Here is a 15625-nt window from a genome sequence, read left to right as displayed (position 1 = left end):
TCTACGCTTCGTGCATGTGAGAGTCTACCTCCGCTTCCTAAAAGCAGCAGGGGTGTAGTCTATTGCACACATGAAGCTGAAGGAGCAGTGGACTTGTGTGTGCTCATAAAACGTGCTATTCTAGATCATTCTTTTCTTTTGCTTTGAGTTGTCGTTTACATTCCCATCGTGGAGAGTAGTTTGACTGACAAGGGCCCCTTGGCTGAAAGGTCCATCTCCTACACATTGTGTAGTGTTTATATGAAGGAGCTCTCAACCTTTACTTGGCAGCGGATCAGGAATTGCAGATGTTCCAGTGAATTTCATGTTTGTGTTTTGATTTCCTTCCAGTGTGTTTCCTATCTGTGCCTTAAACAGTAAACAGGTAGTGACCTATTGTAAAAATGCTTCCAGAATGCCAAAAATAATCATTCGCTTTTCTTTCTCTTGTGCATCCTGTCCCCATAGTTGCTTTATATTAAGCCCCTTCTCTGACTTGTATGCAGTGTATAGCAGGGAGTAAAGTGCTTCTTTAAGGGGGTTCTCACTACCTGGCCAACCCCTTTTTAAGTGTAGTACTTCTTCTTGTAAAATAAAAATAACAGACACTCCTCTCTGGAGTTCCAACTGTGTTAGGGTTCGTGTGATATTGTTATGTCACAAGAGCCCTGTAGCTAATCAATAGCTGCTACTGGGCTGCAGGGCTCACTTGACATAATAATGTCAAGATAGCCCTGAGAGACACGAAATGGTGCCAGTGTGGAAGATGAGTATTTATTCTTTTTAAAATAAAAGTGAGGGTATTTCATTTAAAAAGAGGTTGTCCAGGAAATGGACAACCCCTTTAAAGAAGCACTCCATTGTATTGTTTTTTCTTTTTTCTATGTCTGCACCCGCCACCTAATTCTGTCTCACACTGCATTTTTATATACAGTGTACTTGCTTCCATTTAGTTGACCCTCCTGGTTTCTTTCCTTGAGCCTCAATCTTGATTCCTAGCGCTCATCCTGCATCTTATATGTTATTTTAATCCCATGATGCATCAGTACATTATCACCTTACCAAGTGCAGCCAGTACTCTCTACCTCTTGTGGCAGTACTGTCATTATCCTTCCCTCTGTATAGTGGTACAATCCATGAGATTGTGTGATACAGACAGCTCCGCTAGTAGAGATTGTGACCCACTTCAGAGAATATTAAGCCATCTAATTCCAAGGGGTAACCATGAGATCGCATGATCCAAGTTTAAAAAAAAAAACAACATATAGAATGAATTTTCAGCTAGAATGGGATCACTAAGTTAGGTAACACTATCATATACAGTGAAGGAACAGTGGCAAAATGAATACAAAAAAAAAACAAAACCTGGAGTGCTGTTTTAATTTTGGGGCTTTAACCCATATGTATTTCGTCCTTTCTAGTTATGGTCCACCAATGGATCTTCTATCTATATTTCCCCTAAAATGCCGGAACATTTCAAAGAGAAATATACCTGACTGCTGCCATGCAGCCACTCTCTGGTTGATGCTGACGGCAGCTTGATCAGAACGCATGTGCTGACAGGTTCCCTTTTATCACATATTTTCAACCTACCATTTAATTTATGACTTATAGCTGAGGGTCTCTTCGTAAGAAATCTCTTAATTGCATAGCAAAACTCCATTAGCCCGTTTTCTTTTTAAAACTCCTGCAAAGGACTGTGTGTGGTTTTAGAAAAAAAATTGATGCCAATTTTTAAATACGTTTTGAAAGGGAACCATCCACCTTTTAAATAAGCACTCCCATCAAACTTTTATCTTATTAATATATTGCAATCATGATATTATATGGCACTGTGAAATTAGTTACTCATTTTGCCTTATTGTTTTTTTTCTCTGCTCTATGTGGAAACAGGAATTCTCTTTTCCCAGCATGAGTCATGAGACTCTGCTAAGGACTTTGGCAGTGACTCATGACTCATACAGGGAAAATGTACCTCCTGTTTCTACATGGAGCTTAGAAGGATTCAGCTAGTCTGATAATCACATAATGTCATAGACCTAATGGAAAAGAGAATAATTAACTGGACAGAAGGGGGAAATGAGCAATTGTAAGTACACAGTGCTGTATAATATGATGATTGCAATGTATTAAATGGATACAAATTTTGATAGAAGTGTTCTTTAAAGTACAGTCTAATCTACTGTCACCATGACATAGAGGAAAAAGTGATGTGTAGACTAATATACAGTTCTGTTTTGTTGCAGTGATGAGAGTTACAATGTGACAGACTATTCCATGTTGGACCAGCTCCATGTTGAGCAGTGTGACACCGAAGAATCACCTTCTCCTTTAAAGAACAGTACGCCCATCCTTTACTCGAGACAAAGCTCTGCAAGCCACCTGTTCACACTCACCATCCGAAGCAATTATGCAGGAGACGAGGTGGAGATGCTGTTGGGAGCTGAGACTCTGTAAGTAAAGATCAGGTCTTGAATCACTTCACTGGGGGAAAAAACTTTAAAAATGTCAAAATGACAATCCTTATGGCATCCATTCTTGTCACTTCCCGCTGTGTGTCATAGCTAAACAAAAAATACCATATTATTTTAATTGACAAAAAAAAAATGTTATTAATAAAAATCTCTCAGTTGTCTAGTTTGAAATAGTGCCATGTAAAAGTGTGCGCACCCCTGGTCAAAATTACTGTTATTGTGAACAGTTAGCAAGTTGAAGATGAAATGATCTCAAAATGGCCTAAAGTTAAAGAAGACACGTTTCCTTTGTATTTTAGGAAAAATATATATTTTACATTTTTTCATTTTTTATATTTTAAAAATTCCAAAAAGGAAAATGGGTTATTGCAAAAGTTTGGGCACCTTGCATGGTTAGTACCTGGTAGCACTGCCTTTTGAAAGTATCACAGCTTGTAAAGACTTTGTGTTGAGAGCCAGGAGTCTTTCAATTCTTCTTTGAGGGTTTTCATCCATTCTTCCTTGAAAAATTCTTCCAGTTCTGTGAGAGTCCTGGGTCGTCTTGCATGCACTGCTATTTTGAGGTTTAGTGACAGATTTTCAATGATGTTCAGATCAGGGGACTGTGAGGGCTATTGTAAAACCTTCAGCTTGTTCCTTTTGAGGTAGCCGTGGATTTTGACATGTGTTTAGGATCATTATCCATTTGTAGAAACCATCCTCTTTTTAACTTCAGCTTCTTTACAGATGGTGTTATGTTTGCATAAAATATTTGTTAAAATTTAATTGAATCCATTCTTCCATCTATCCATGAAATATTCCCCCTGTCATTGGCTGCAATACAACCCCAAAGCATGATTAATCCACCCTCATGCTTAATAGTTGGCGCTATGTTCTTTTCTTGAAATTCTGGGCTTTTATTCTCGGCACACACCTTTAATCATTGTGGCCAAAAAGTTTTATATTTTAACCTCATTGGTTCACAGGACTTGTTTCCAAAATGCATCAATCTTGTTTAGATGTTCTTTTGCAGACTTGTGATGCTGAATTTTATGGTGAGGACACAGGAGAGGTTACTTGAAGGCTGTATTTATGCAGTTGTCTCTGAACAGTAGAACAATATACCACAACTCCAAATTCCTCTAAATCTTTTTGAAGGACTTTCACAGTCAAGTGGAAGTTCTGATTTGCCGATCTAGCAATCCTACAAGCAGCTCTCACTGAAGTTTTACTTGGTCTTCCACACCTTATCTTGACCTCCACTGTTCCTGTTAACTGCCAGTTTTTAATTACATTTCGAACTGAGGAAAGGACAACTTGAAAACTATTTGCGATCTTCTTATAGCCTGCCCCTGCCTTGTGGGCTTACACCATTTTCAGAGTGCTAGTCAGCTGCTTGGAAGAACCCATGGCTGCTGTTTTTTGGCACAGGGTTGAAGGAGGGTTTTTTATAAAACAGGGAAATTTGCATCATCTAGCCTTTCCTAACAATGATAGTTGCCAAGCCATAACCCTAACAGGCTAATTAAGGTCTGAAACCTTTGTCAAAGTTATATGAGCGCATACATCTCCAAGGGTGCCCAAATGTTTGCATTGACCCATTTTCCTTTTTGTAGTTTTTAAAATGTAAAAAAATACAATATATATATTTTTTGCCTAAACAACAAAGGAAATGGGCCATCTTTAACTTTAGCCCTTTTAAAGATCATTTTCATCTTCAGCTTGCTTAGTTGTTCACAATAACAGTCATTTTGACCAGGGGTGCCCAAACTTTTACATGCCACTGTATATGGATATTTGTATGTGCTGGGTGGAGCTCCTCTTTAAAGAAAGCCAGAATATAGTCCTATTTGTGAGAATCTTCTTAAAGTATGAGTATGGAGACACATGAATTTTCAAGACACCAGATATTCCCCAAATGTTTCATTTATTTCATCATGTTAAAAAATAAATCCATGGCGAGCCTGATGCAGTAAAGTAAACATTTGAGGAATATCTGTTGCCTTGGAAATTCTTTTTCAGTTCTATTAAAATGACTAGATTTCGAGGTTGCTTCCAAAAAAAAGCAGAGCTCTTTCAGGAGTGGTGTGAGGAGTCCAATACAGACCTCACAACATGTTATAGAGCTGGAGATGCTAAACAGATATTTGCATGGGAAAATATTCAATATTGCAATTTATTGATCTAAACTCCTGCTATTTTCATGCTGGACTCCATCCAGTAGTGCATAGTCCATTCATAAAGAGGATGCTTTCATTCACTGATTCGGACCGCCCACTGGACTCCTGAGCCCTAATTAGCAGAGAATCAATAGAACAAATATTCATACTGAACCTTTTCCCAAGGAACTATATAAATTCCCCACCGTCAAAAAAAAAAAAAAAAGCTAATTTATAAGACTGTATAGTATAGCCATGCTAATAAAGGGTCAATCCCGTTATGACCCAGAAGTGGTGCTGCAGCAGTCATTTGCACTGGTACACTACACTGACCACTGACCTTTCAGTCAGCAAGGAGAGGGTGCTTCTAGTTCTGGAATACAACAGAGGCTTAGGAACTATAAGCAAGGGCGTAACGATCGTGGTCATAGAGGGAGCGATGGGGCATGTGTGGGCAGGGGCCTGCCGAGGCCAGCACGTATTTCAGCTGGATATGCGTCTGATAGGGTACATATATACCAGGAAGGGGTCCCAGAATGGTGGGCATTAGTACAGGATAGGGGGGCGTTACTACATAATGGGGGGTCAACACGTATGTCTTGATAAGATTTAGAATGATGCAAGGGCCCATACATCTGACCAACATATGGGAGTGCAGTGGGGAGGGGACAAGCCCAAATTTTGCAGTGGGGCCCATTGGACTTCAGTTCTGGCTGTACGCATCATCATGTTCCAGACTGAACTGCAAAACCTGGCTTCTCACTACTGAAGCAGGACTTTGGGGACATAAAGGGATCAACATGCTTATGTTTTAAAGGGCTACACAATCATATTAACAGTTTGTGGGGTGAGAGCTTCTGACAGGCTCCCTTTAACTTGACACATTTCTGGCAAGGTTGCTGATAATGTATTTATGCCAAGACTGTCCTGATTTTAAGATTAAATTTAAGACATTTTTCACTTCAGATGTGGAAACACTACTCAGCCCTGCACATTCTTGTGTTGGAATCTGTGCAGTGCTTTTTTGGGTGTGTAGCACGTATTTAGCAGGTACTTCTATGGAGTTCTGTGCAGCAGGACAAGGCGTCCAGACCAGATTTAAGTGAGGAATGAGTGGAGTAGATTGTCTTTGTGTCTGATCCATCTGTTCCGCTGTGCCTTATTGCATCCAGAAAGTATTGTGCCATGTACAGTATATTGCACGTACACAGCAAAGTGACATGTACAACACACATCTGCTTACTATCGCAAAATGAAATCAAGGTACAGATGCAAGTTTGTGTGACTGCATTGCTATAGCATACATATATACACACATACATACATACAGTTGTGCTCAAAAGTTTGCATACCCTGGCAGAATTTTCGCTTTCTTTGCCTTTTTTCTGAGAATTTGAATGATAACACCAAAAGTTTTTCTCCACTCATGGTTAGTGTTTGGGTGAAGCCAATTATTGTCAAACTCCTGTGTTTTCTCTTTAAATCATAATGACAACCCAAAACATCCAAATGAACTTGATCAAAAGTTCACATACCCCATTTCTTAATACTATGTTTGCTCCCTCTAACATCAATGACTGCTTGAAGTCTTTTGTGGTAGTTGTGGATGAGGTTTTTTATTTTCTCAGATGGTAAAGCTGCCCACTCTTCTTGGCAAAGAGCCTCCAGTTCCTGAATATTCCTGGGCTATCTAGCATGAACTGCGCACTTGAGATCTCCGCAGAGTGGCTCGATGATATTAAGGTCAGGAGACTGAGATGGCCAATCCAGAATCTTTGCTTTGTTCTGCTGTAGCCAATGACAGGTCGACTTGGCCTTGTGTTTTGGATTGTTGTCATGTTGGAACGTCCAAGTACGTCCCATGCGCAGCAGAATTTGCTGATAACGTGCTGCATTCATCTTTCCTTCAACTTTGACCAACTTTCTTGTGACTTTGTAGCGCACACATCTCCAAAACATCAGCGATCCACATCCGTGCTTTACAGTAGGAATGGTGTTCCTTTCATCTTAGGCCTTGTTGACCTCTCTCCAAATGTAACGTTTATGGTTGTAGCCAAAAAGTTCAATTTTGGTCTCATCACTCCAAATTACCTTGTTCCAGAAGGTTTGAGGCTTGTCTCTGTGCTGTGTTGTGGATTGCAGGCGAGATACTTTGTGGCATTTGTGCAGAAATAGCTTTCTTCTGGCAACTCGACCATGCAGCCCATTTTTCTTCAATTGCCTCCTTAAAGTTCATCTTGAAACATCCACACGGATAGTTTTCAGAGAGTCCAGTATTTCAGCTGATGTTGTTTGTGGAATTTTCTTTGCATCCCGAGCAATTTTCCTTGCAGATGTGAACGGTCTACCTGACCGTAGTTTTGTTTTTACAGAGCCGCTTTTGCTAATCACAGTTTGAATGCTGCTGACTGGCATTATCAATTCCTTGGATATCTTTTTGTATCCCTTTCCTGTTTTATACAGCTCAACTACCTTTTCCAGTAGGTCCATTGACAATTCTTCTGCTTTCCCCATGACTCACAATCCAGAAACGTCAGTGGCTGGATAAAAGATGCAAGAGTCTGTCTGGATCCGAGAAACTCATTCCACTTTTATGCTCACACACTCAAGCAAACAGGTCACAGGTGAGGATGTTACCTTTAGTAGCCAGTCAAACCCATTTATGTCAACTTCTTTGCATGTTATCAGGCCAAAATCACCAGGGTATATGAACTTTTGATCGGGGTCATTTGGATGTTTTGGGTTGTCATTATGATTACAAAGGGAAAACACAGTAGTTTGGCAATAAGTGGCTTCACCCCACCACTAACCATGAGTGGAGATAAAGTTTGGTGTTATCGTTCATATTATCTGGAAAAAGGCCAAGAAAGCAAAAATTCTGCCAGGGTATGTAAACTGTGAGCTTGCTAAGGTTTATGTGAAGATTGAATACATACATTTTGAATTGCATAACTGCTATATAGACTACACTTATAAAATTGGGACACTTAATGCACGTGTTGCCTTATTTATTATATGAGCACATCACATATACCTTAGACTAGGTGCATACAGTACCTGTGCAAATATCCTATAAGTATACGTTACAAGGTTTTTTTTCGAATTATAGCCATAGCCCCCATTCACCATGCGAAGGCCAAGAAGTCTGCTCTTTTGTCTGCCATCTGGCATGTATGCTTTCCTATATGGAGCCCTACTACAAAGAAAAATATGACATGTGATATACATCATTTCTTTACAATGAGTTCCTATGGTTGGCGTATGCCTCAGCATCTATCCTGACAGTGGCCACCTACGAGTCTGATCCCAGTAAAGTCTACTAACATAGTGCGTGCCGAGCCTCCGTGCGCTCAAAGCGAGGTAGTATTTGTTTGTATTCTAATGCAACGCAGTCGCAGGAACCTGTCCTTTTATTCCATTTTACTAGGAGGTGTGTTATGAATGAGTCACCGAGGAGGAAAAAACAAAAAGCAAGCTAAGCCCAGAAAACCGGAGAGGTTGGTAACTAGCGGATTGCAGACCCCTGATCCTATCCACAACAACTAGCAGTCGTGGAGCGTGCCTACGGTTGTCCTAGACGCCTCGTCACGGCCAGAGAACTAAATAAGCCTAAAGAAAGAAAGGGAAAATGTAAACTGCCCCAGAGCAGACCCCAAAGCAATAGACAGCCCCCAACATGTATTGTCGGTGAAACAAGATGAAAACACAGACACAGGTAGAAAGATAGGCTGAGCAAACTATGGGGCCCTCGCTAACTAGAAAGGACAGGAACGAAAAGCTGCTGTCTGCAATCACGCAAAAAACCCTGCCAAAAAGAATGTCCAACACGTCTGATAGAAAAAGGCCCTGAAGTCGCTAGACTTCAAATCACAATATCAGCACTCACGTATATTCTGAAGACAGAGCAAAAGAGATCAACTGATCAGAGACAAAAATGGGGATTCAGCCAAGTCCCAGCCCGGGCTGGCTGAACACAAAAACTAAGTACCAGACAAAAACTCATATGAACAATAGCAGAGAAAACTTAGCTTTAGGAAGGCAGGAACCAAACTGGAAACCAGGAGCCACAGTCAGGAAAAATCACCAGCAAGAAACTAGGGAGTCGGCTGCCTTAAATCCAATCAGAAACTTCTGATGTCCAATCGCAGTCCTCTTCCTCAGGTGGCCGGTCTCTGCCATTTAGATCAGCTTCATTACCTCCCTTCACCAACAGAGGGAGTCCAGATAGAGAACTCACTACTCCTCTGTCAGCACAGCCAGCTCCATAACCCTCACCAGAAGCCAGAGGCAAACCCGAAAATGAGCTCACAACAGAGGTGCTTGTGAGTTTGGTTTCTTTTCTAGCATACATTAGGGGGTAAGTGACTGCCTTCATATTGGCTGAACACTTCTCATATCTGTCTCAGGCAGTTTTTTAATAGAGTTGGATCCTACCTGCCTCTTTAACCTGTAGGCCGCGGCCCAGGAGGTCAGTCTGAGGGTGTAGGTTCCCATCTACAGAGATTGCCTTGTGTTGGCAGATGGCTCACATCACACAATTTGCCCAAACTGATCTCTATTTTAGAAGTGTGGTCTATATAGCAGTAATTCAGTGTTCACATAACCTAAGTGCCCTCACAGTGCTGGGGTATTTGAGAGTAGTGATATTTGTCACATACATTTCTACAGCCTATCCTGGTTCCTGAGAGACTATAGACTTCTGCTGGGCAGTATGGACAGGACTGGCATGAAGCAGATTCTTCCGCTCCTTTCATAGGATAGGGGGCTGTAATCATCTCTGGGCGCCCCTGGTATCTGTTTTCCATCAGTTCATTCTCTGCACTTAACCCCCAAGGTGCTCTGGTGCAGATGAATTGTTAATGACAAAGTGTCAGTAAATTCCGAGTGTTATCACCTCCGGTATCGTGACATGATAGGATTACCAGCTACAACATTTACTTTCTGGGGCACAAGGAGAGTTCTGCTCCGCTTGTGCTTTATCCAACAGTGCTTTATTATCTCCATCTTCCCTCATATAATATATTTAGTGTGTCCATGTAATTCTTGTGTGTAGCAGGATCCTGCTGTGTTATATACACAGACCTGAAAGATGTGGATGAAGCACTGCCATAATATAGAGGAGAATAAACAGATCCTGGAGAATGTGCAGCTTTTGCCGTTCTGAGGAATAGAGCAATATATACTTCATACAATATGTATACTATATACAATATACTGTATATAATATATATATATATATATATACACACCATATACAATATATATTTATATACCATATACAATATATATACTATATACAATATATATACCATATACAGTATATATATATACCTTATACAATATATATACCATATACAGTATATATATATATACCATATACAATATATATAATAAACACAATATATATATATATATATATATATATATATATATATATATATATATATATATATATATATATATATACAGCAGCTGCCCACTACCTGCCCTGAGCTGATTAGCTGCTCTTTTTGACCTCGGTAGGTTGCCGTGTCTGCCAGGACCCCCTTATCCTCAATACTTGGGAGTTATCACTACAATCCACAATAATCCCCTATTTAAACTAAACATACCTTAATGGCAGCACTTAAAGCAACCCAACACCACTTAAAAGTATATATAAGCACAACTCAATGTAAATATGGAGCATAGAGACATGTATAGTGAGAAATCATGGCCAGAAGTCGTGACATCCTTTACATTTTGTGCTTTAGAACCTGACAGCCTCCAGACAAGTTTGCATTATATTGCTTTAACACATGTCCCCATTTTTCGTGTTTGGGTATAAGAAACAAAACTTTTGTGAAAAAAATCTACCTATTCCTATCAACAGCTCGATAAAGCATCATTGAAGAGGCCAGACTCTGATGATGGCATACCTTGTGGGAGCAGTGATTGAAACTAGCTAGAAATCTGTTCTGAATCCCATGTATCTCTCCACTGTCAGACATCTCTCCTCTTATTACCATCAGTATATCATCCAATGATCACTGGTTAAAGTCTCCTAACTGGACTAAAAAATAGAGTAAAAAAAATAAATATAAACCTATATGTATACAGTGGGTACGGAAAGTATTCAGACCCCTTTAAAGTTTTCACTCTTTGTTTCATTGCAGCCATTTGGTAAATTCAAAAAAGTTCATTTTTTCCTCATTAATGTGCACTCTGCACCCCATCTTGGCTGAAAAAAAACAGAAATGTAGGAATTTTTGTAAATTTATTTAAAAAAGAAAAACTGAAATATCACATGGTCATAAGTATTCAGACCCTTTGCGCAGACACTCATATTTAAGACACATGTTGTCCATTTCCTTGTGATCCTCCTTGAGATGGTTCTACTCCTTCATAAGGGCCTTTCACACATAGCGAGATCACTAGCGATATCGCTAAAGTGTCACCGATTTTGTGACGCACAGTGATACCGCTAGCGATCTCGGTTTGTGTGACACGTACCTGCGACCGCCCCCCGCTGGATATCGCTGATCGCACTCAAAGTGCCTGGGCCATTTTTTCCTCGTTGGCGTCTCGCTGGCGCCGACTAGCGACGCATGGATGCAGGCGGGAGTCGTCATCATCGCTGCGGTGTGACAGATAAGAGCGACCGCCGACGGATCGCTTATCGCTGCTGCGTCGCTGGTGAGATCTGCCTGTTTGGCAGCGCACTAGCTACCATTGGTGCTGTATGAGTTGTTGCATTTTATTAAGTTCTTTCACTACTTAGCTGTTCTTATTGGATAATATCATATAACTTCTGCTTTATTGCTCCTCAAGAGACGACACATCGGGACATTTGAACAAACCAGGGATATTCATCAACTTTCTGTCACGGTCAACGTGTGTCTGGACGCAGATGTTACCGCAAGGCGAACCCATAACACACGTGACCCTGGATACAGCGCCTCCAGTGGCGAATTTAAATAATAAGGGGGAACCTGGGTAACATTAACAATGGTGGGCCCTGCGATAGGGAATGGGGACGTGGAGACCTCCTAAGCTCCCCTGAGCCAGTGTCCCTGCACTCCTTACGTTCCCTATACAGGCTCCGCACCTGTTGCCGCACGCGAACCTTAAACCCTTGCTCGCCCTGACCCTAAACCCTCACTAGGGAATTGGTCGGTGCGGAGACTAATCCCACCACTGCACTAACAACACACATGAGGAAAGAAGACAATACAGGGGAAACACCACTTAGCTTTAGGCTCTGTGCTTATGCTCCTGCAACAGAGCCCCACCACCTGCGTGCGTCCTCTCCTCCACCCGGATCCATCACCATCCTGGATCCTACACCATAGTGCAGCCTTGGAGCAGAGTCCATCTCCAGTTGCAGCAGTCCAATAACCGAGTCCCAAGGATGAGTCAGCCTCTGCCAAAATTCTAAGCATGCTTGAGTCCAGCTCTCGGCCACCAAGTCGAGCATGCCGAGTGCAACTCTCTCCATAGTCGCCACTCCACAAAGCCATGCACGCACTTCCTGCCGACACCACAAACTGCGACTCCTCCACGCCATGCCTGCAATTCCTGCAGACACCATTAGCTGCCGCTCGTCTCCTCTGGCTGACTGCGCAGGACTCCGCTTCAGCTCCATGTTCACCCAGGCTTCACAAACTCAGAATGAATCAATCAATATCACCAGCAGTGATTGCACACCCTGAGACTCACTTATAGAGCCCCACACCTGATTCATAATTACGTGCACATTAAACCTAAAGTGCGATACCACTAACCACCACCGGGGACAGTCAAGTCACTTGGCACTTGCCAAAGTAAAAAAAGTTCACCCTGTGCAATTTAAAACTGTCAGATCAAATTCAGATCATGACACTTTCATTCTGTAGGAGCGTTATACTGATATTCCGCAGTAATGGGCCAGTGGTGGCATGCAGGATGGTGAATCTGCAGTACCTGAAGCTACTTTATGGGTATCAGCAGCACAAATAAAAGGGGGTTTCTTATATCTATAGTTTGACTGCTGCGATCTCCATGACCCAGGGGTTTGGTGTCTTTACATTATAAAACAGCAGGTATAGTAACAGCGGAGTGCGCTCATTTGCCGGTTTTCGTCTGTACACAGAATAAAATGGAGGGTGATCAGGCTGATACTGTCGGCTCTACTACAGAAGGGGGCGCAGGACATTGTACTGTAGAAAGCTGGGACTGGATCCTAGTCTGAGACCTGATGGCTGCAGTTGCATACAGTGGCATACCACCCACAGGCTGGGCACCACGGTGGTAGTTTGACCAATGCTATAATAACGTATATGTTACAGGAGTATATGTAATTTTCGTTACTATTGCCGCTTGGCATTTGCTTTTTATTTTTGCTGTTTTTGCTTTAGTGGAATAATATGAAGAGTCTGATCAGTACTTTGTGTCTTCCAGGAGTGACCGAGCACGATGGATCACAGCGCTAGGCCAGAGTACAGAAAAGGCTTGCACGGACAGAACCAGTAAGGACACTCTCTAGCTGTCTCATGCTGCCCCCTGTAGTTTGCTTGGAAAACTGTTATTTAATTTTGATATGTTGGTTGAAGGGTATGTTTGATGTTTTTAGCGCTCAGAAAACGCAGGAAAAAGCAATAACAAAACGTGCAAAAGAATGGACCTATTCATTTCCTTGTAAAATCGACTTGCTGAAATGATTTGGCTTTTGAGCTTCTTTTAAAATGGTATTCTTTGGGATAACTTCCCAATCTCTTGGACCTCCACCTATCTAAAGAACGAAGTGGTGAACTGTGGGCCCTCAGCGATTAAGAAATTGGACATCTAGAGGATAACGTTCAAAGTTGAAAATACCTTTGTAAACTCTTCAGGCTTTGAAAGACACCATGTTTTTAAAAGAAGTATCATGTATAGTCTTCTGGAGTTCTCCTATTGGAAGACTCTCAATACTTTACAATACAAGTCTATGGGAAGGCTAAAAAGACATCGAGAAGATGCTCGGGCATCTTTTTCTGCATTTTGCTTCAAAACAAAAACTTTGACATTTTTTCATTGTTTAATAGATAAAAATACACCCAAAAAATGAAAAGCCGATATTCCTGAAGCGTTTTTTCTGCTTGAAAAAAGCTTGTTTCTATCCCCTTGAAAATGACAGTGTGTGAACATACACACTTAGGCCATATGGCATCCGATATTTAGGCATCCGATGACTCTCTCATGCAATGGCATCGGATGCGATATTCTATTGACCCTTGGATCCTTCTCTGCTGTGAGCGGGAGCCGAGTGTAAGCGCTCTGTGCTCCAAGCCTCTCACATGATCCGCAGCACAGCTGTGGAGGAGACGGAGAAAGTAATTTCTCCATCTACTCTGCTGTGGATCTGCTGCGGTTTTGGCCGCTGCGGATCCGCAGCAGTTCTGCAGACGTGTACAGTAGCATGTAAATCTGTGATTTACAATCTGCTGTGCACACGCTGCGGATTTTTAACTGTGGAAAAGCTGCGGTTTTGAATCCGCAGAAAGAAATGACATGTCATTCTTTTCTGCAGATTCTGCTGCGGTTTACCATCTCCTCCATTGTAGAGGTGATAAACCGCAGGGGAAAACCGCAGGCCAATCCGCAGGTCATTTTACCTGTGATTCCGCAGATACAAATCCGCAGACCAATCCGCAGCGTGTGCACATAGCCTTAAAATAGTCTTAACATAGCAATGTAGGAAAGAAATAAGATGCTTGTAAAACTTTAGAAGGATGGGTTCTCATGAATTTCATTATAGTATAATTTATTTAGTCTTGAGAAAAAAACGAGTAAGGGAGGATGATTGATTTGTACAAGTATATAAATATGGTCAAAAACTGTTTGATATATAATAAAAAAGACCCTCAAAAGACGCGGGGCACTCCCTCCATCTAGAGATACCTGGGATAAATCTCCTTGAGCAGACCAGGCATAACAAGTGATCTGTGGAATATTCTGTAACCGTCTCAGGAGCTGGACATGGCAGAAACCGGTGATGGTTAGATGCTTTTTTAGAAGAAAAAATATTACAGATTTACACAATTATTTAAAGATGTTGTATACTAATCTCTCATTGATGACCCATCCTTGGGATAGACCTTCAAGTCTGATCTGTTGGGGCTCAGTGAGCTGTTGTAGGTGCTGGCGGCTGGAAATGCTTGATTGCGGAGCTGCTCCGTCTTCTGATAGTGGTGGCGGCAGGGTACTACACATCTGCCAGCTATTGATTTGAATAGGAGGTGCAGTCCCCAACAGTGGATACTATCAGAAGACGGAATCTTGATATTAACTTACAGACACAAACATTAATGGCTTCATGTTGATTAAATTCTTATTAAACACGGAAGAATCTACAGGACGGAACATACCAATACCTGACTTCTCTTTATCATGGTGCAGCACTTAGATGGGCTCTAGTAAAGTGGGCTTTGTGCCAGCGACATACATCCCCTGACTTCGTAAATCCAGATGCTTTTCCGTGCGTACGAAGCCCACATGGTGACATCGCTGGGATTTCCTGTTACAGCGTCCGACTTCCCACAGCTAATTTAGTGAAGTGGAGGGAGATCTTATTACCATTGCTCTTTCTGCGCAATAAAAGGGAACCTGATTATGAAAGCAATATGGTGCGCTAAGGGCGGTGCATAACACAGGGATTCTCTTTTATGGAAGATTTTCAGCAACATTTCCACACCAAAATCCATGGGTTACAAGAAGCCCTAATTGTAATCCACACAAGGAATTGGCATGCTGTAGATTTTACCATTTGCCCTGCAGGTAAGTTTATGAGCCGTAAGTTTATGCATTGTGTAGAGGAGATTTTTAAAGTCTTAACTCATGGACCGCCACTCCTTCCAGACCGCCACGATGCAAAACTGGCGCAAAGGAAAAGTTAGGCAATCATCGTGTTCACCTGAAATTTTGGAAGCTTTTAAAAAACAAAAACAGGAGATTTTCAAGTGGAATCTACTGCAGGAAACTATCCTTTCTTAAGGAATTTTAAGGCAGAATTTTTCTTTTACTGAAGAGGTTTTGAAA

General features: G+C 41.5%; 1 protein-coding gene across 2 annotated transcripts in view; it reads left to right on the top strand.

Annotated features, from left to right (window-relative positions):
- ARHGEF26 (Rho guanine nucleotide exchange factor 26) overlaps positions 1 to 15625 on the top strand; it is a 213379-nt gene that overhangs the window by 187834 nt on the left and 9920 nt on the right. For both annotated transcript variants that reach the window (XM_073579025.1, XM_073579026.1), the window contains exons 12-13: positions 2226 to 2432; positions 13010 to 13077. In XM_073579025.1, coding sequence (XP_073435126.1) covers positions 2226 to 2432; positions 13010 to 13077 — 275 coding nt within the window. The remainder of the gene's footprint in view (positions 1 to 2225; positions 2433 to 13009; positions 13078 to 15625) is intronic.

Source organism: Dendrobates tinctorius, unplaced genomic scaffold (assembly GCF_039654945.1).
Source record: "Dendrobates tinctorius isolate UK_male_01 unplaced genomic scaffold, ASM3965494v1 ptg000060l, whole genome shotgun sequence".
NCBI lineage: Eukaryota > Metazoa > Chordata > Amphibia > Anura > Dendrobatidae > Dendrobates > Dendrobates tinctorius.
Note: the sequence above shows the minus strand (reverse complement) of the source record. Positions and strands in the feature narration are given on the sequence as shown.